The 21,636-nt window shown below is 50.4% G+C and overlaps 1 protein-coding gene across 2 annotated transcripts in view; it reads right to left on the bottom strand.

Annotated features, from left to right (window-relative positions):
• The window catches only part of PLXNC1 (plexin C1), a 1,076,103-nt gene that overhangs the window by 541,686 nt on the left and 512,781 nt on the right, over nucleotides 1-21,636 (bottom strand). For both annotated transcript variants that reach the window (XM_069629799.1, XM_069629800.1), the window contains exon 13: nucleotides 13,306-13,515. In XM_069629799.1, the coding sequence (XP_069485900.1) occupies nucleotides 13,306-13,515 (210 nt within the window). The remainder of the gene's footprint in view (nucleotides 1-13,305; nucleotides 13,516-21,636) is intronic.

The following is a 21,636-nucleotide window of genomic DNA, read 5'->3' as shown; positions in this document are numbered from 1 at the left end:
TGGGCTGTGTTCATATAAATTGTTTTTATTGAAGCACCTCAATGCATAAAAGACATCAAAGCAATGTTCTCCCATTTTGCATCTCCCAAACCCCTAATTTTCACAGCTGCCCAGTTATAATACTTAAAATCTATCTTGTAGGTGTCATCCCAATTGTGCAGTTTGCAGGGGTTTACTTTACTCCATCCTGATTTTGTAGGCTTTACCCTAGACACAATTCTGCTCTGCTGAGCTACCATACTTGCACATTTTGGAAGGCACGATGGTTTGCATTTCGTTTCCTTGCGCTGTCTTCTACCCTTACAGCTCCGGGTGTGCATGGTAAGGTTTTTACAGCACAGCCGCTGGGGACCCAGTCAGAGACACAAAAACGCACCGCCCAGTCCGGAGACAACAAGATCATCTATTATTAGCTTTATTGCTCAGTTGACTTGTGACCTGACTGACCTGCTGCTGTGCTGAGTGCTGCTAGTAGTTGGGCAGTGAGCACCAGTGTACTCCGTCTCCGTCTTGGACGGTGCTGACAGTGACACACATGCCACCCTCGCTCTGGCTGGGCCGCTTGACTGAGCTGTCTTGAGGACACGTGCCATGCTACTCTGCAATGTGCAGGTGCAGCCTATGCACGGGACAGCGCCACGTCCATGCCCACACCTGAACCTTATGGTGCCTGCTGCAGTGCCAGTGCCGCCTTCAAGTCAAGAGAGAAAATAATAAATAATGTCCAAGATAAAATGTATAAAAAAGGGCTTACAGCACCATTTGCAGCTCTAGGATTCTCACATTATAGGCAAGACCCGAACCTCGTCTAGTGCTTGCACCGGAACTGGGACGACTTCAACTCCAAAATACACATCTGGCAAGCGCTCCCGTCGGCTCTCCCACTGCCACCCGTCGCTCCCAAACATTATAACACACAGGACAGCTTCCATCCCATCAACACTCACCCCGTCATCATCCCCAATGCTAAATCAATACCTGCACACTTCCTGGATAACGCATGCCCACTTCAAGATGCATCAAATTGCATCACCACCCTCACTCCACACTGGTTCAACATCATGAACTCCTGTCTCTTACTCAGTGCTATCCCCTATGCATTCAAAACTGGACAAGTCTCACCCCCCCCCCACAAAAAAAAACATCCCTTGACCCACCCCACACTCTCCGAAGAGTACTGCCCTATTACTACCTTGTCCTACCTTGCCAGAATCATGGAACGCTTTGTCAATAAACAACTGCAAAAACACATTTGTATTTGTTTATTATTTGTATCGCGCACCTAACCCTGAGGTAACTGGGCACTGGAAAACTTAACATGTTACAGGCAAACATAATTACATCCATAAACATACATAGGAAATCAACAGGTGGGTCGCCCAAGGTGACAGGTAGGTCAGGAAGTCAAATGCAGATAAGGGCATAGCGATCAGAGCAATGAAGACAAAATACAGATCCACAGGCAGCCTAAGGCTTAGTTGTTAGTCTTATCAGTGAGCCAGAACTTTCCTCTGGTTTTGAAAGCACTGAAGGAGGGTTCCATTCTAATAGTGGGGGGTAGGGAGTTCCAGATCTTGGCAGCTTGGACAGGGAAACTGGCTCGTCCTGCAGTTTTTAGGTGAAACCTAGGAACTAGGAGGAAGTGTGTTTGGGAGGATCTGGTGGGTCGGGCTGGTTGGTATGTGGAGAACTTGTCTGACAAATATTTAGGGGCAGAGTTGGACAGGCATTTGTGGGTGATTGCTAAAGCACGAAGTGATATTCTATCATGCAGGGAGCCAGTTAGATTTCTGCCTAAGGCTGGAGATGTGGCTGGATGTTTAGTGCTGATCTTAAGGAGTTGTTTTGTCGGACTCTATTGAGATTTTGTTCAGAAGATCCTAGGAATAGCGTGTTGCAGTAGTCTATTTTAGAAAGCGCTAAAGCTCTGGCTAACGTCATGCAACTAGCAGGGGACAATTAGGATTTACAAGCATTGATTAGCTTGTTGGTGTAGGCTGTTGATGATGCAATGGAGCTCACTTGTTTCTTTAAGGACACGGTGGAGTCAAGATAAACTCCTAGTGTTTTTATCTCCTTTGAAACTTTGAAACTTTGATCGGGTTCCTGTCAATATTGAAGGACATATACCGTGGGTCAAGTTTGTTAAGGCAGACCTGCGTGCCGATAATCAGGAGCTCAATTTTTTCAACGTTAATGCAGAGGCTGTGGGCAGCCATCCATGCCTATATTTCCAAGTAGATATTGTTAATTAGCGTAGAGTCAGCTTCGTAGCAACCAGACAGCGTAATGAGAACCTGGGTATCATCTGCGTAGTTCGTGCAGATGACACCCATGTTGTCAAGGCGGTCGAAGAGGAGCTCTGTGAATAAGTTGCATAGCGTTGGCAAGACGCATGAATCTTGGGGCACCCCACAGTGGATGGGGATTGGGTCTGCTGAGGCAGAGGGCGAGAAGACTCTGGTGGTGAGAATGGAAATTAATGATTTAATCCAATTGGATGCATTGATAGAGAAGGTTGCTGCTGTGGTCAAATGTTCAGTGAGAATCTGGTGATCGACCAGATAAAATGCAGCCGAGAGGTCTAACAAAAGGAGAAGAACAAGTTACTTCTTACCTTGTAACGTTCTTTCGACGGGATGTTCCTCTGACGTATTCCTCATCTTAGATATCTCCTTCCAGCTCTGCTGGCCTCGGAAAAATGTTTTCTCTAGAGGGCGCTGCGCGTCGACGTCCTCCGAGTCGATGTCCCTCGACAGCCGCCGTATCGACGTCGACGTCATCCTGCCTATAAAGGCCGCGCGCAGTGTCCGTTGCTCAGTTCCGTTTTGTAGCCCACAATAATACTTTCTGGACTAGACTAATCACCCTGAAGGAGCGTAAACTGCAACAACAAGAGAAGTAGAACTGCGGGGATGGATGGGAGGGTCGATGAGGAATACGTCGGAGGAACATCCCGTCGAAAGAACGTTACAAGGTAAGAAGTAACTTGTTCTTCGAAGGGATTGTGTCCTCCGACGTATTCCTCATCTTAGATAGGCTCCCATAGCAGTATTCTATTATTGGAGGAGGGAGTACTGACTTCACGCTGTCTTCTATTGATGAATAGAATGCAGTACAGTCCTTCCAAACCTAGTCTCTTGACTGGAGGAGGAATCCAAATTGTAAAATCGTGTAAAGGTATGGACAGACGACCATGTAGCGGCCGCACAGATGTCTTTAACCGGCACCCCTCTTTTGAGGGCCGATGAAGCTGCAATACCTCTGGTCGAATGAGCCCTAAGGTTTTGAGGGGGCTCTTTCCCTGCCAGTTTATAACATTCCAGAATGGCTAGAATGATCCATCTGGAAATGGTCTGCTTAGTTATTGCTAACCCCAGCTTGTGACCTGTGTAACCTACAAACAGCTGGTCTGCCTGTCTTATCCTGGCTAGTCTACTGATGTAAAAACTTAAAGCCCTTCTAGGGTCTAGCCTGTGTAACCTCTCTTCCTCTTTCCCCGGATGAGGAGGAGGATAGAAAGATGGTAGGGTAATCTTCTGAGTGATATGGAATTCAGAAACCACCTTGGGAGGAAATTAGGCTTCACTTGCAGGACAACTTTGTCTTTGTGAAATATTGTGTGAGGGGGTTTACAAGAAAGAGCTTGTAATTCGCTCACCCTTCTAGCAGATGTAAGTGCTATTAATAAAACAGTATTAAGGGTAAGGAATCTTAGCGAACAAGAATGGAGTGCCCATCAGGAAAGTTAGTACTAAGTTTAAATCCCATAGGGGAACTTGGAATGGTCTTGGGGGATAAACATTGGTTAACCCCTTTAGAAACTGTATTACCAAGGGTAACTTGAAATAGGATGGTTCTTCCGCAGTGCGCTTAAAGATGGATAGTGCTGCGAGATAGCCCTTAATGGTGCCAACTTGAAGGCCTGAATTCGCCAAATATAGAAGGAAGGACAAAACCATTGGTGTACCACATGAAAAAGGGTCGATATTCTGTTCTCTACACCAGCTGCAAAATCTGTTCCAACGGCAGCGGTATAAAGACTTTGTTGCTGGCCTCCTTGCCGAAAGCAACACCTCTATAACATCATCAGGGAGGTCCCAATCCTTGTACCTCAACCTTTCAGAAGCCAAGCGTGAAGGTTGAGGGTTTTGATGTCTGGATGGAGAACCTGACCTCCCTTCTGTGAGAGTAGGTTCTCTTTGAGTGGAAGTCGAATTGGAGGGCAGATGGACAAGTCTAGAAGGTCCGGGTACCACGTTCTCCTGGCCCAATCCGGAGCAATTAGGATCATGGTTCTCCGGAATCTTCTCAACCTCCTGATCATTTGAGGAATGACAGGGACCAGTGGGAACGCGTACAGAAGCGGAAACTCCCAGTCCACTATGAACGCGTCTCCCAGAGCTCCTCTCGGGGGAAATTCCCTTGAGCAGAACAGATCGCATTTCCTGTTGACGCTGGTGGCGAACATATCCACATGAGGGGTTCCCCAAAGGGCGAAGATCTCTTGAAGGACTTCCTGAGCTAGTTCCCACTCGTGGGAGACTGTGCTCTGCCTGTCAGAGCGTCCGCTGTCAAGTTCTTCTCTCCGGCTAGGTGAACTGCCGATAGAGAGATTCCTTCTTGGATTGCCCAAAACCAGAGCTGCATTGCCTCTCTGCACAGGGGTAGTGATCCTACGCCTCCTCTTTTGTTGAGGTAATGCATGGCCACTGTGTTGTCCGTCATTATCAGGACGTTTTTCCCTTGTACAGCTGGCAGGAACGCCTTCAGCGCAAGTCTGATGGCTCTCAGCTCTAACAGGTTGATATGTAGTCTGGACTCCGATGGAGACCAACGACCGCTGATGGTCAAGTCGTTGGCGTGGGCTCCCCACCCCGTGAGTGAGGCATCCGTGACTACTGTTATCTCCGGCCAGGGTTGCCAAAACTGTTCTCCTTTCAGAATGTTCTCCTGACAGGCCCACCACTGAAGGTCTCGAGCCACCCTGTCGGGAACCTGAAGAAGATCTGTCATTCTCCCTGAGAATTGTGACCACTGAGTCCTCAAGTGCCCACTGGAGGGATCTCATTCTCAGGCGAGCCTCTGGCACTAGGAAAATGCAGGATGCCATGAGGCCTAGCAACCTCAAAAAGTCGAAGGCTGGGAGACGTTGGGCATCTTGGAACTTGGTAACCATCTGTAGAATATCTTGAGCCCTCACCTCTGGTGGCGAGGCTTTTCCCAGGGAAGTGTCCAGGATCGCTCCTATGAACTGGAGTCTCTGTGATTGTATAATTTGTGACTTCTTTAAATTGAGGGAGAAGCCCAGTTTGTGAAGGGAGTGGCACACGTGATTCAGCTGGATCTGAGCTTGTTCTGAAGAGACAGCCCTGAACAACCAATCGTCCAGGTAGGGGTAGACGTGAATCCCTTCCCTCCTTAAACTTGCCGCCACTACCGACATTAACTTGGTGAAGACCCTCGGGGCGGAGGTCAGCCCAAATGGCAGCACTCGAAATTGATAGTGAGAGTTGCCAATTGCGAACCTCAGGTATTTCCTGTGTTTGAGATGGATAGGCACATGGAAATAAGCATCCTGAAGGTCCAGAGATACCAACCAGTCCTGGAACTGAAGGGCCTGGAGGATCTGAGAAAGAGTGACCATCTTGAATTTGTCTTTCCTGAGGAATTTATTCAATTCTCGCAAGTCCAAGATGGGTCTCAGTCCTCCGTCTTTCTTTGGAATGAGAAAATAAGGGGAGTACCAGCCCTTGTTCCTCTCCGCTACAGGTACCGGTTCTATGGCACCTTTCACTAGCAGGTCGAAAATTTCCTGCAGGAGGAGCGGATCTGGAGCTTTCTGAGAGCTGATCCCCGGTGGATGACTCTGTGGTATGCATAGGAGAGGCAGGCAGTAACCTTGGGCAACTGTTTCCAATGCCCAAGCATCTGACGTAATAGCCTGCCATTCCGCCAGATGTTGAGTCAACCTGCCTCCTACAGGTGTCCTGTGAGGGAAGTCCTCAGAGTGGTTTTGGGGCGGCTGATGCAAATGCCGATGGTAAAGAGGCACCTGCTGTTGCTGCGGCTTTTGAATATCTACCCCGTCCACCTCGGGTAGTTCTTCTTTGTCCCCTTTGAGCCGGACGTCCTCTACCTCTTCCGAATGCGGAGTAGAAGCGAAAGGACTTGCCCCTCGCAGAGGTTCCTGTGGGACGAAAAGGTGTCTGACGGATTGCCGCGCCTAGGGATTTTGCTGCTGCTTTTGAAGTTTGCAGTTTCTCTAAACTGTCATCCGCCTTTTTTCCGAACAAAGAAGAGCCATCGAATGGTATGTTCAAGAGCCTGGCTTGCACATCAGGGGCAAAACCAGACTTTCTCAACCAAGCGAATCTCCTGGTTGTTGTACTTGCCGCCATTGCTCTGCTGATACTGTCAGCCGAATCAATGCCCGTCTGGAGGGATTCGCACATAGCGTCTTTACCGTCCTGTATGATATTCAGGAACGCCTCCCTTTCTTCTCCCTCCGGGATGCAGTCAGCCGCTGTAGAAGCACACTCCCAAAGTGTATGGCTGAATCTAGCAAGGGTGCAAGTAGCATTAACAGATTTTAACGCCATGCTACATGCCGAAAAAACTTTCTTTGCCATAGCATCATATTTTTTATCGTCCCTGTCCTGTGGGACGGTAGGATAAGCCGTCTTGACATCGGAAGAAGATGCTGCCTGTACCACCAGACTTTCTGGGGATGGGTGTTTTGACAAAAACTCCGGGTCTGTAGAGGATACCCTATATTTTGTAGACAGTTTTTTATTTACTGCCGGGACGACATCTGGGGTTTCCCAGTTCGTCATAATCTTCCTCTGAAGAGCTTTATGAAAAGGCACCACAGGATCCTCCTGTGGGCCTTTGTCAAGAATATCTGTGAGGTCATCTTGTTGGAAAGATTGTGAAGGTGCAGACCACCCCATAAACTCTGTGATCCTGGCCATTAAGGCTCTATAGGGGGTTTCAGCATGATCCCCCGGGTCTGGCCTAGCAAACTCCACCTCATGGGAAGTGTCTAACCCACTTGCCTCATGTAAGGAATCATGAAGATCCTTTAACCTGCGTTCTTCAGAGGAAAATTCCTCTCTAATTGGGGTTACAGGTCCCTGCAACTCAAATGTGTCTTCCTGTTCAGACAATTCACCCTCTTCCATAATTGAGGACATAGTTCTCAATTGTTCTGAACTCATAAAGGGTGTAAATCCCATTTCCAAGGCAGAGGGTGCCGAACTTGTCATAATCGGCCTCGAAAACGTTGATGTTGTCGACGCCGACGTCGACGGCTTCGAGCGTGGCGTCGAAAACAAAGGCGGAGGCCTCGATGACCTCGACAGAATTGGGATTCTACTCGACAATCTCGAAGCTATCGTCATCGAGGACCAGGGGATGGTCACTGGGTGTGTCGTGACCGTGACTTTTCTTGGCGTCGACGCCGGTGTCGAAGCTGGCGTCGAGTCGACAGACCCGTGTGTCGAAGGTCCCTTTGACAACGGCGTCGAAGACACCGACCTCGGCGTCGACGGAACCTTCGTCGACGGCGTCGACGGAACCTTCGAGGAAGGTTTGGAGGTCATAGTCCTACTCGAGGGTTCGAGATGCGCTCGAGAGGTTTCCTTCGCCGGGTACTGCGACTCGCGGCGTTTTTGACCTTCGGGTCTTTCGACCAGAGCATCGCTCTCGGCAGTCTTCGAGGGGGTCGAGGCCGCTTTCTCGAAGACGCTCATCATATTTTTGCGGAATTCCTCCCATTCAGCCGGGGAACTATGTTTCGTGGGGTAAGGGATTCTTTTTGGTGAAACAGAGGAAGAGGAAGACGGAGAAGGGGATCTTCGACGTCTCCTCTTCGAGTGCTTCGATCTCGAGGAGTGATGGGACCCACTCCGAGACATGGAACGCGAATGGTGACGAGGAGACGAATGTCTCGACTTCGTCGATGAAGAAGAAGCTTTAAAAGTCTTACCTTTCTCCAGCTTCCCCCTACGCTCCTTCAGGGGCTGAGCTGTCATGGACATACAGTCCTCGCACCCCGAACAATGGTTTTCAGCTCCCAAACACCACAGACAAACTCTGTGAGGGTCAGTCAGCGACATCTTTTTCCCACAATCTCGGCATTTTTTGAAACCGGATCGAGGAGTTGTCGGTTCCGACGAAGAAGCCATCGAGTACGGATCGAATAACTCGAGGTAAATAGATTTAACCTGACAAAAACTGAGCAACGGTATTCCGAGGCACAGAGTAAGCGCGGAAAAATGGAACTGAGCAACGGACGCTGCGCGCGGCCTTTGTAGGCAGGATGACGTCGACGTCGATACGGCGGCTGTCGAGGGACATCGACTTGGAGGACGTCGACGCGCAGCGCCCTCTAGAGAAAAGATTTTTCCGAGGCCAGCAGAGCTGGAAGGAGATATCTAAGATGAGGAATACGTCGGAGGACACAATCCCTTCGAATGGCCAGTTTGCCTTTGTCTTTCGCCTCATCCATCTGTATTTTCGGATCCAGGAGGGCTGTCTCGGTGCATACTCTGGGCCGGAATCTGGATTGTCGGAGGCCAAGTAAATTATTGTCCTCCAGGTGTGGCCGTGGGGACGTCATTTCGAGAGGAAGGCAAGTGGTATACATTTGTTTAAAGGGGAAGGAATTTGATGCAGTGGAAAGGAGTGCGGGTAGAGGGGTGCAGGTGGTGTGGGCCGAAGCAACCAACAGCTTGGTTGGTAGTTGGAGCGCAGGCTTATACCAAGTCATAAAGCTAGTTATCAGAGAAACCTGATTGTTTGCTCACCCCCAACGATGTGCTAATGAAGTGTAAAGCTTTATAGAACATGTGAGCTGTTAGGAAAGAGCAGCTCTATCTGTCTATCTATCATGACTGTGGTACTAATGAGGAACACAGATTCCTAGGAGTGAGCTGTTCAGGGAGGTACACCTCTTTAGGATGAGAGAGCCTTTAAGGAAGGATATATCCGACTAGGGAGAGCCTCAATAGGCATGTCTTTAAAGGAGGTACATCTATATATGATTAGTGAGGTCTCAGGTGAGGGTAGAATGGTTTAAAGTACTCCAGACATCGAGGAAGAGTGAAGACTATAGGTATAGCCTTCCAGGAGGAGTGAAGAGTTAAGGGAGGTGCAGCTCTCCAAGAGAAGTGAAGACTTAAGGGAGGTAACACTCGCCAGGGTGATGGAGTGCTCTTGGGAGATACCACCACTCTCCAGGATGAGTGAAGACTTAGGGAAGGTAAGATTTACCAGGAGGCGTGAAAACTCGAGGGAGGTACATCCTTCCAGGAGGATTGAAGGCTTGAGGGAGGTGCAGCTCTCTAGGATTAGTGAAGACTTGAGGGAGGTGCAGTTCTCCAGAATGTGTGAAGATTTGAGGGAGGTACAGCCTTCCAGGAGGATTGACGACTTAATTCAGGGGCAGCTCCTCGGAATGACTGAAGACTTAAGGGATGTAGAACCTTCTGGGGATGGGGGAGGGGCTGAAGACTTAAGGGATGTACACCCTTCTGGGGTGTGTGAAGACTTAAGGGAGGTAGAGCTCTCCAGAATAAGGGAGGGCTTGTAAGAGGTACAGCTGACTAGGGGAAGGGCGGTCTTAATGGCGATCCAAATATCTAGGAACAGTGATGTATAAGGAGGGGTTCAACCTTCTAGTATGAGTGAGGTCTTATGAGTGTAGGTATCTAGACTCAGTATGGTTTTAAGTGGGGATACAGCTATTTAAAATTAATGAGGCTTTACAATGTGGACAGGTTTCTAGGATCAGTAAAGTTGTACGGTCCAGCATTCTTGGGTGAGTGAGATATTATGGGAACATGATGTAGGTATCTAGGCTTGGTATGGTTTTAAGTGGGATATAGCTATTTAAGATTAATGAGGCCTTACAATGTGGACAGGTTTCTAGGATGAGAGAGGTTTTAAGGTCCGGCTTTCTAGGGTGAGTGGGCTTTTAAAGATGGGGCACCGGTATCTCAGGCTGCCCCACTCTGGGCCCTCTTCCTGCTGCTTCCCGTGAGTCTAAGACCCTCGGTGCCATCTTCGACTCCACCCTCTCCTTCTCTCCTCACATCTCTGATGACTCTAAGAAGTCAAATGATCAGCTTCACCTCCTCAGAGGTATTCCTCCTTTTCTCACTTTCCTTCAGAAGCTCACTGTCTCCGGAGCGCTGGTCCTCTCTAGGCTGGACTATTGCAACAGCCTCTTTCTAAATCTTTCTGCCTCTACTCTTTGTCCTTTACAACTTATCCAGAACAGGACGACAAGACTTGTCCTTGGCCTCAATCCCAGGGATCGTATCTCTCTAGCTCTGAAATCTCTTCTCTGGCTCCCTTTGGCTGCAGGGATCAACTTCAAGACTCTCTGCATCATCCACAAGGCTTTCTGGCGCCGGGACCACTCTACATCCAACTTTCTCTTCGAAAACATCTTCCTTCTTGAGCTCTCTGCTCATCCACCTCCAACTCTCTGAGGGTCAGACGCTTCTCCAAGCAAAGCGTTGGGGGCAGATCTATCTCCACGGCAGGGGCCTCCCTCTGGAACAGCCTCCATGCCTCTCTCAAACTGGAGCAGACCACCTCTGGTTCCGGAAGCAACTCAAGACCGTCCTTTTTTCGCTTCTGCTTTCTCTCTTCCTCTCCCCTGCTGATGCACCTGACTGCTCCGGGCACTGGTCACCTGGTCACCCTCTGAACTCAGGTCCAGTCTCCTGCATGTTCAGTTGTCCTGGCACTGCCTTCGGGCTCCCCAGCACTTAAGGGTCTGTATCTGCAAGCCTACAGTCCCTTCTCTCTGCACTTATGAGCCACCCGCTGGCTGCACTTGTGAGTTCATTGCACTTCCCCTTCCCCTCCCCCTGGCACTTCTCCCGTTCCCTCTTCCCCGCACTTGCACGATCTGAATGACACAAGGCCTAGTAAGATTGTTATTTTGTCCTCTTTTTTTAGTTTCCCCATCCTGTTCTTGTCGCGCCTAGAAACACTTGTGTACAGGCGCGTTATAAATGCCACATTATATCATATAATCAGTGAGGTCTAAATAAGGGGTCTTCCAGTGCTCTATGGTTAATGGCTTTTTTTGGGAGATCAGGTCTTTGCCACTGGAGATCTGTTGTGGAAGGGTCCACCTCTAGGATGATTGAGCTATCTGTTGGGATGGGGTGGGGGTGCTTTTTAGCATGAGTGGGCTTTTGAGGGGTTCCTTAATGTAAATAGTATACTAACGATCGATAAATGTACCATTCCCTTGAATGGTTAGAGCACAAACATATTGCCAACAAGCGACCGGTGCTTGGAGAGAACCCCGCTCCCACCCCACACTCCCCGATTCTCTGACACTTGAAACTGTTGGTGACTTGAAATTCTAAAGACATTACTATTTCACCAGGCCTTGTTACTCAAGCTAACTGCCCAAATAATGTGTGTCTAAGCACCTGCAACCAATCTTCTTCCATTCCAGAGTAACTCATCGAATTGTTCCGTGTTCGATTTTTGTACTGTTTTTTTACCACCAAAATGTAGATGGTAGGTTGGAGTCAGGCAGTATTGATGGTGGTGGTGTGAATGGGGTAGGGGCAGAGGGGAGAGGGTGGGGGCATGGGTAGGGAGGTTGCTGGGATCTCCCCAGCAATCTGTGGTAAAACATTTGGTTAAAAAAATCGAGCAAAAAAAATCGATGGTTAGGTTCGAGCAATAGGCATTCATCCACACCTGTGTGCTTGTATCACACTTGCCTCCCTAAATCCTCCTGCCCCTCCTTATCACCCACCCCTTCCTTTAGAGGACACTGAAGTAACTTGGGATATAGGGTAACACAAAATGAAGAGTTGTGTTAGGATACATTAATATTCCACATAGCCATTAGAGGCACTGCCCAAACTGATATCCTCTCTTGCTAGCAACAACTGTGGTTGGTTGTTTTTGCATTACTATATTGTGTGCTCTTTATTAACTATTGGTACATCACTGTACAGTTTGATCTTAAAATTAAACTGTATTATATATGCACTTTGCATACACCTGTGATGTGTTATACACAGGGCACTTGATTCAATGTTTGCTACTCCTGTATCATGGCTTTTAGCAAGGTTTTAATTTGTATGTATTAAAACTGTTGTAAAAATGACATGTTAATTAAATCAAGTAAATAAAAAAAATACTGTTGTACTGTTATCAATGTTTGTATAGGTTTTCACAGTTTCAGGTTCAGTTTTCCATGTACATTGTGTTTTTCTACAACTCTCATGTTGTGGTATTTTGAGTGGTCCTCCGCCTCCCCCCCTCTAGGAATTGACTTTTCCAAACCCTGCCAGCGATAGAGCGCTTTTTCTTTTCTGTTTATCCACTACCTAAACCAGGTTTGCTTTTCTATCGCTGCCCAAATACCTGGTATCCCCCCCTGGTTTTACCGATTTATTTGTTTATTTGTATGCTTATATAGCGCCGAAAGCCTGCAGGCATCAGGGCGCACTTAACATAAATCATACAACCAACACATCCTCCAAAGCACAAAACTAAATATTTAACACACGGACAACATCAAGTATCACAACAGGAAACATTAAGAGGATTAACTAATGCTGTGTGCTATGAAGCAAGTCAGGAATATAACTAGACTAGGGTAAGAGCACAGCGGTTAACAAAACTACTATCATCCGATTGGCAGATGGACACATTCTTGCGAGATTAAACATTTGTTTAGATACATAGGTAAACTGCTGGCCCTGCAACCCACGATAATACAGTCGGTGTTCACGCAGGGCTTTAAGTGGGGTGGGGCTTGCCGGGGCTCGGCCGGCAGGCTCTGAAATGTCGTTTTGAGGGAGGGCCCTGCCGGGGCCCACTAATCTCCCCTGCCAGCCACTACACGAAAAGGATTTTTTTCTGAAGCCTGAAGCTCTCGCTCGTGTGCGAAAGCTTCAAGCTTCAGAAAAAAATGCCTTTCAGCCATAATGGTGGCGCTGCACCTGCGAAGCATCCCTTTAAGCAGGAGATGCCTGTGGGCGAGCGCCACCTTTATGGGGAAAACGTGAAGCTGTGGGTGTTTTGAGTTTCAGTCTTCAGGAAAACGGCCTCAGCTTCCAGCGGCCTCACACTTTCAGCCTTAATGGGTCACTTAAGGCACTGGGTGTTGGCCATAGAACACCACTTGTGAATCTGAGTTCTCCGGAGTACTTTTAAATCCAGCGTTCTTACCCGGGACTTGTTTTGCAGCCAGTGTGCTATGGCAAACAATACATGCATGAACACGCCTGGGATGTATGACAATGTTGGACTCACCCGTATTTTTATCTCCATTTCGGTGTTCAAGACGCTTTCCAGAATCTGATATGAAATAAACTGGGGGTCTGGGAGATACTCCAGCGCCCCGCATTCCTGCTCAATCGCCCCCGTGTGCAGTTTAACACGGCAACGCGTGGTCACTTCCACGCTTCCGAAAACGGGCGAAGGAAACTGGCACATGCTTTCATTTCCGGAACATCCAGCGGCCTAAAAAACACAAGCGCATTCAAAGCAAAAGACATTAACGCGGCGGTAACGAAACCAGACAGAGAAGTGTATTTTCAAGTGTCATTTCGCATGCAAACACTAACAAGCATTGGCAACGCCAACAGAGTTGGCTTTTGGGTTAACATGGAAAGGCACTTACCAGGCACTGCTGTAATAGTACTAACGGGCCATTAATGTTAAAAACTGCTAAATCGTGCAAGCACCTGGGCATATCATTTGAGTGGCTGGTAAATGCGTATCTAATACTGAGCCAAAAGGCCGAACAGTTGGCTTTGCCAGTGTTTTTTTGTAATAGGACTTCAGTGAAGAATGCACATACTGTGTATAAATCAAGTGACTGAAGGCAGACCTGGCTAGGACATTTTTACTACACCAATATCACGTATACAGCTCCAATTAAACCATTAAGTCGGAGAAGACTGCTTTAAAGAAACACTGGCAGGCACTGGAGCTCAAATGTGGAATTAAGCTAGATAAAAGACATCACTGGAGGGTGTGTTTTGGGTGGGGAAGGGCCAGAAGTTGATCGGCGTGGGCATGGTCATAGGGTTTAGCATGGCCATGGGCAGACAATGGGTGGGTAAAGAACCTAACAACACCTACAAGCATCGTGTCCCTCCTCATATGCCATTTCGCCCTAGCTGTACTGCAATGCAGTAGCATCTGCTTGAAGGTGAAGCGCCACCTTATGGCCAAAACACGAAATATGGATAATTCTGGGCGGGGCAGCATTTCTTCCAAAGGAGAGAGAAATGCGAGGAGGCAGCTGGGACAAAGTATGCTACTTATTGGAAACTGACCGAGGCGACAATTAAAGGCGTATACCATTATGTAAACATAGGGTCCAATTCATTTGCGTGTGCGCACAATTGCGTGTGCCTTGCAGATGCGCACACGCACAAGTAAAAAAAACACCCACATTCTGTGGTTGGGTTGATCCATAAAAGTGAATCTGCCCATGCATAATGCCAAACAGCCCCCACCCCCAGCAGACCCGCAGAGGGAGATTACAGCAAATCTCGCACGTGGCCTAGGGACAGGCTATCGCTCTTTCCCTTGAGTCTGGTCAGCCCTAATGGTCCCGAGGACACTGCAGAGCAGGGCAGCAGTGACCTACCAACATAGAAACGCTTATGCTTCGAATGACATGTCTATCTCCTTTCATAGACGTACTTCACAAATGGGGGTGGAAATGTCAAATATGCATTTGCAGTGTCAGGCCCTTTAAAGGCATAGCTACAAATGTACTCACTGTCGCCATGCGGGTACTGGGCTGGACTCCAGTGTCCCAGCTCACATGGGCCCCGACATCCAGTGCTTGTGCAAGTGTCAGGAACGCATGTGACGCGTGACTGATGGTGAACTTCTTCAGTGCCCCACCTCCAGACCAGCCCATCCCCAGCGTGACTGACGGTGGGCTTCTTCAGTGCCCCACCTCCAGCCCATCCGAGGCGTGACTGATGGTGGGCTTCTTCAGTGCCCAACCCCAGGCGTGACTGACGGTGGGCTTCTTCAGTGCCCCACCTCCAGCCCATCCGAGGCATGACTGACGGTGGGCTTCTTCAGTTCCCTCCCCCACCCCAGCCCATCCCAGGCGTGACTGACATTGGGCTTCTTCAGTGCCCCACCTCCAGCCCATCCCAGGCGTGACTAACATTGGGCTTCTTCAGTGCCCCACCTCCAGCCCATCCCAGGCGTGACTGACGGTGGGCTTCTTCAGTGCCCCACCTCCAGCCCATCCGAGGCGTGACTGACGGTGGGCTTCTTCAGTGTCCCACCTCCAGCCCATCCGAGGCATGACTGACGGTGGGCTTCTTCAGTGCCCCACCCCCAGACTGACGGTGGGCTTCTTCAGTGTCCCACCTCCAGCCCATCCGAGGCATGACTGACGGTGGGCTTCTTCAGTGCCCCACCCCCAGCCCATCCCAGGCGTGACTGACATTGGGCTTCTTCAGTGCCCCACCTCCAGCCCATCCGAGGCATGACTGACGGTGGGCTTCTTCAGTGCCCCACCCCCGGACTGACGGTGGGCTTCTTCAGTGTCCCACCTCCAGCCCATCCGAGGCATGACTGACGGTGGGCTTCTTCAGTGCCCCACCCCCAGCCCATCCCAGGCGTGACTGACATTGGGCTTCTTCAGTGCCCCACCTCCAGCCCATCACAGGCATGACTGATGGTGGGCTTCTTCAGTGCCCCACCTCCAGCCCATCCGAGGCGTGACTGACGGTGGGGTTCTTCAGTGCCCCACCTCCAGCCCATCCGAGGCATGACTGATGGTGGGCTTCTTCAGTGCCCCACCCCCAGACTGACGGTGGGCTTCTTCAGTGTCCCACCTCCAGCCCATCCGAGGCATGACTGACGGTGGGCTTCTTCAGTGCCCCACCCCCAGCCCATCCCAGGCGTGACTGACATTGGGCTTCTTCAGTGCCCCACCTCCAGCCCATCACAGGCATGACTGATGGTGGGCTTCTTCAGTGCCCCACCTCCAGCCCATCCGAGGCGTGACTGACGGTGGGGTTCTTCAGTGCCCCACCTCCAGCCCATCCGAGGCGTGACTGACGGTGGGCTTCTTCAGTGCCCCACCTCCAGCCCATCCCAGGCGTGACTGATGGTGGGCTTCTTCAGTGCCCCACCTCAGGCGTGACTGACGGTGGGCTTCTTCAGTGCCCCACCTCGAGCCCATCTGAGGCGTGACTTACGGTGGGCTTCTTCAGTGCCCCACCCCCAGCCCATCCCAGGCGTGACTGACATTGGGCTTCTTCAGTGCCCCACCCCAGCCCATCCCAGGCGTGACTGATGGTGGGCTTCTTCAGTGCCCCACCTCCAGCCCATCCTAGGCGTGACTGACGGTGGGCTTCTTCAGTGCCCCACCTCCAGCCCATCCGAGGCGTGACTGATGGTGGGCTTCTTCAGTGCCCCACCCCAGGCTTGACTGACGGTGGGGTTCTTCAGTGCCCCACCACCAGCCCATCCGAGGCGTGACTTACGGTGGGCTTCTTCAGTGCCCCACCTCCAGCCCATCCCAGGCGTGACTGATGGTGGGCTTCTTCAGTGCCCCACCTCAGGCGTGACTGACAGTGGGCTTCTTCAGTGCCCCACCTCTAGCCCATCCGAGGCGTGACATACGGCGGGCTTCTTCAGTGCCCCACTGTCACACCGCGGCCGTGGAAAATATGGGCAAGATGGAGGCGCTATTAGGTCTCCACGGCAGGTTAGCGTGACATTCTAGTCTTTTTGGGCTGCAGGTATTTAAGGAGGCTATGCCCCCTGCGAGTCGCGTTGCAACTCGCATTCGTTGGTCTCAAGACTTTCGCCCGCGTAGCAGTGCCCGTTTTTCTGTACTTTTCCTCTTGTGCTCCCGCTGATCTCATTTTCCCTTACCTTCCCGACTGGGTATTTATTTTATTCACAGTCGTCTCCCTCACTCCTTTTCCCTCTCAGGATCCTTCCTGCTTACCTGTGTTCTCGATCAGCCTCTCCGCAGCCATGTATCAGGTTCCATCTTCGGATACGAATTCTTTTATACTTGCTTACTTTCTACTGCCGTTTTTGGCATGTCTGCGTTTCCCCTTTGTCTGCTCGGTCTCACTGGCACCCGTCCGCGGTGTGTACGGTGTCCGCCACTGTTTTATCCCTTGTCTATCTCTCTCTCTCACTCTATAATTCGCTCACTCGCTTTCTCTCTCGCTCTCTCTCGCTCGCTTACTCTCTCTCTTTCTTTCTCTCTTCCTTTCCTTCACTCTAACCTTTGCTTCCGCTACAGTCATCCATCTGTCGCTCTTACACACTCTCTCCCTCTTATCTAGTTACCCGATGTCATACTTTCTTACCCAGCCAATCCATACTTCTGACGGGGTCCCTCTCCTTCCTGCCTCATCTCTCTGTGGTGTCCCATATCTCTTTGGTTAGGAACTCACCAGTCATTCTCTCTACGACCTGCTTGGCTATCCTTACCTCCAGAGACAAACCAAAGACTTTACCACAGCCAATTGGATTCTACTGTTCCGGTCCCGTGCAATACAGTACCAGCCTCTTCCACTTCCAGTTCTGTCTGGAAAATACTACCTGCAGCAACACAGGGTTTTTTCTGCCTCTTCAGGCTTTTTCCCTTTTTGAGGGGACGGGCTCACTTGGGTTCACCTGACTGCCTGTCCTATCGACGGTCAAGGTGGCCTCGGGTGGAGACCGTCCCTACCTCTACGAGCGCAAGAAGGGAAGAAGGACCACCAAGACAGACGAAGAAGCGGAGAACCCCAAGAAGGATAGAAGGAGGAGACAGAAGGCGTCTAGCTCCACAGAAGACCCAGGTGAGGAAACTCAGGGGGAAGAAACTACAGACCTTGACACCCACCTCCATCCCATCACAGGCGTGACCGACGGTGGGTTCCTCCAGTGCCCCACCGTTAGCCGATCCCAGGCGTGACCGAAGGTGGGATTCTTCAGTGCCCCGCCTCCAGCCCATCCGAGGCATGACTGATGGTGAGTTTCTTCATTGCCCCACCGTCAGCATGCTTCTTCAGTGCCCCACCGTCAGCCCATCCCAGGCGTGATCGATGGTGGGCTTCTTCAGTGCCCCACCGTCAGCCCATGCCAGGCGTGACTGACGGTGGGCTTCTTCAGTGCCTCACCTCCAGCCCATCACAGGCGTGGGCGACAGTTTACTTCTTCAGTGCCCCACCTCTAGCCCATCACATGCATGACTGATGGTGGGCTTCTTCAGTGCCCCACCTGCAGCCCAACCGAGGCGTGACTGATGGTGGGCTTCTTCAGTGCCCCACCGTCAGACCATCCCAGGCGTGACTGATGGTGGGCTTCTTCAGTGCCCCACCATCAGCCCATCGCAGGCATGACCGATGGTGGGTTTCTTCAGTGCCCCACCTCCAGCCCATCCCAGGCGTGACCGACTATGGGCTTCTTCAGTGCCCCACCTCCAGCCCATCCCAGACTTGACTGACTGTGGGCTTCTTCAGTGCCCCAACTCCAGCCCATCCCAGGAGTGATCGACGGTGGGCTTCTTCAGTGCCCCACCTCCAGCCCATCCCAGGCGTGACCGACAGTGGGCTTCTTCAATGCCCCACCTCCAGCCCATCCGAGGCATGACTGATGGTGGGCTTCTTCAGTGCCCCACCGTCAGCCCATGCCAGGCGTGACTGACGGTGGGCTTCTTTAGCCCATCCCAGGCGTGACTGATAGTAGGCTTCTTCAGTGCCCCACCTCAGCCCATCCCATGCGTTACTGACGGTGGGCTTCTTCAGTACCCCACCGTCAGCCCATCCAAGGCGTGACTGACGGTGGGCTTCTTCAGTGCCCCACCATCAGCCCATCCCAGGTGTGATTTACGGTGGGCTTCTTCTATGCCCCGCCGCCAGCCCATCCCAGGCGTGACCGACAGTTTGCTTCTTCAGTGCCCCACCTCTAGCCCATCCCAGGCGTGACTGATAGTGGGCTTCTTCAGTGCTCCACCTCCAGTCAATCCGAGGGGTGACTGACGGTGGGCTTCTTCAGTGCCCCACCGTCAGCCCATCCCAGGCGTGACTGACGGTGGGCTTCTTTAGTGCCCCACCTCCAGCCCATCCGAGCCGTGATCAACGGTGGGCTTCTTCTGTGCCCCACCTCCAGCCCATCCCAGGCGTAGCCCAACGGTGGGCTTCTTCAGTGCCTCACCATCAGCCCATCCCAGGCGTGACCGACGGTGGGTTTCTTCAGTGCCCCACATCTAGCCCATCCGAGGCGTGAATGACGGTGGGTTTCTTCAGTGCCCCACCGTCAGCCCATCCCAGGCGTGACTGATGGTGGGTTTCTTCAGTGCCCCACCGTCAGCCCATCCCAGGCGTGACTGATGGTGGGTTTCTTCAGTGCCCCACCGTCAGCCCATACCCTCACCCCAGAAGTCTTCTCTGTGAATCAGGCATTTCCAGGTGGGTGGTAAAACTGCCCTCATATCTCTGTGCCCACAGATTCTAAGGAATTGGCCCCAGGTCAGCCATACAAGTGATGATAGTGACAAGTGGCACATGTCAACTGCAACACTTTCAGCATGTGTTGGCTTTTTTGACAACGGTACTTTCTATGGTGCTGCCTGGACACCCACACTTGCAAGGGGAATTATGAAACTGCAAGTCCCAGAATGCAAAGTACTATTGGCTGTAAAACCAGGATGGCTCAATGTTTTTACACATGGGACGGACCACGTGGTAGCTTTGAACAGCTCTAGTGTTTCGCCTGTTTCCTTTGTCAACCCTACAATGTAACGCATGAATGGTCCATTCCGTCTGGTCCACGTCTACATGGGACAGGGAAAGGGAAGTAAAGGGCATTTTGACTCCCTGCTTGCTATAAGTAAAAATGAGAACATTAAGGGTCTTTCACCTCTGGAACCATAGGATCACAGTTAAGTCCCCAGCAGTACCAGCTTCTCTTCCCATAGTATCAGTCCTTCATGGTGATTTAGGTCCTTCACAACTGTTTGGGACGGCCTGCTTCTGCAGGCGGGTCGGAAAAAAGCTGAATAAAAAAGATAGCTGCCCCTTTTAGAACTTTTCGTGATGGGACAATCTTGTTCGCGTACTTCCCTCTGCGCGCCAGTCCCATCCCTCACCTCTACGTCACCAACTGTCCACACCCAGTTCCTGATTTCACCTGCTGGCAGTTGTGATGAAGTATGTGCTTTAAGAGGAATTGGCTGGGTGGGTTTTGTGAAAGAGGGAGAGCAAGGACTAAGAGAACCTGAATCACCATGAAGGTAATGTTTTAATTTCTCTTTTCCTGCTCTCCCTTCTTCCCAACCGGTTGGGACCAGACTTAAAAGCCTCAGAAATAGTAAGGGTGGAGAAGACAGCATATACGAGATTCAACTAAACAAATTGCAAAGCATCTCTTGGCCGAACCTCTCATCTTTCCTGAAATATTTGCAAAAAGCAAGAGGAGTAGGCCCGGTAGCTGCCCGACACATTTCTGTGATAGGGTGGACATGCCTAATGAAGGCTACTGATGCTGCCTTGGCCATTGTGGAATGAGCCCGAAGTCTCTGAGGAATCGAAAACCCACCTTAACAGATTTCGTACCAGACAAAAGACCACCATATGTGTCAAAATGTTGGTCTGTTTTTCGGAATGGTTTTGTTCTTTCTAAATAGAAGATTAGAGCATGTGACACATCAATGTTATGTAAGGCCACTTCAGCCGGAGAAGAATATGGGATGAACAACAGAAGGATTATCTCTTGATTTAGATGAAAATCCGACACAACTTTAGGTAAGAAGGAGGGCACCGTTCAAAGGACTACTTTATTTTTTATGAAAAACAAGATAAGGTTCCTCTGAAGCACTCCTACTCTCCTTGCTGAAGTAACAGCTACTACAAATGCTGCTTTCCATGCTAAGAGATCCCAATCACGAGAAGCCATGGGTTTAAATGGCTTGTGCATTAATATAGAAAGAACCAGATTCAAATCCCACTGAGGTGGAAGATCACGAATCGGCAGATGTAAGCAAGGAGGCCTTCAAAATGCCTTGGGATTGCCTCATTGGAAAGGGAAAATAGTTTCTCTGTAGACAAACAGTGTTTACAAGTGTCAAACTTTAGCACCCCCGAAACCAAAAAGGACATGACATCATTGATTGAAGCCTTTAATGGATTCAAATCGCGATCTAATGCCCAAAGACAAAACCACTACCATTTGCTGCACTATTGTTTCTTCGTGGAAGCCTTCCTAGAAGCTGCCATGATTTGATATGATATATGATATGGCATTTATAACGCGCCTGTACACAAGTCTTTCGAGGCGTGACAAGACAAGGAGGGGGAAACATAGGGAGGACAAAAAAAGGATCTTACTAGACCCTGTGTCAGTCAGATCGCGCAAGCGCAGGGAAGTGGAAAGGGAGAACTGCTGAGAGGGTTGGGGGTGGAGGGAGGTGTGCAGGTAACTCAAAGTGCAGCCAGCATCTAGCTCAGCGCAGGTAGCTCAAGAAGTGCAGACAACGGGTGGCTCATAAGTGTAGCGAGAAGGGACTGTAGGGTTGCAATTACAGACCACAAGTGCTAGGGGAGTCATGAGGCAGTGCGGAATCCAGCTGAGCATGCAGGAGCCAGGGCCCAT

Source organism: Ambystoma mexicanum, chromosome 12, assembly GCF_040938575.1.
Source record: "Ambystoma mexicanum isolate Mex_15411 chromosome 12, UKY_AmexF1_1, whole genome shotgun sequence".
Lineage (NCBI taxonomy): Eukaryota > Metazoa > Chordata > Amphibia > Caudata > Ambystomatidae > Ambystoma > Ambystoma mexicanum.
This window is presented reverse-complemented; position numbering and strand designations above follow the sequence as displayed.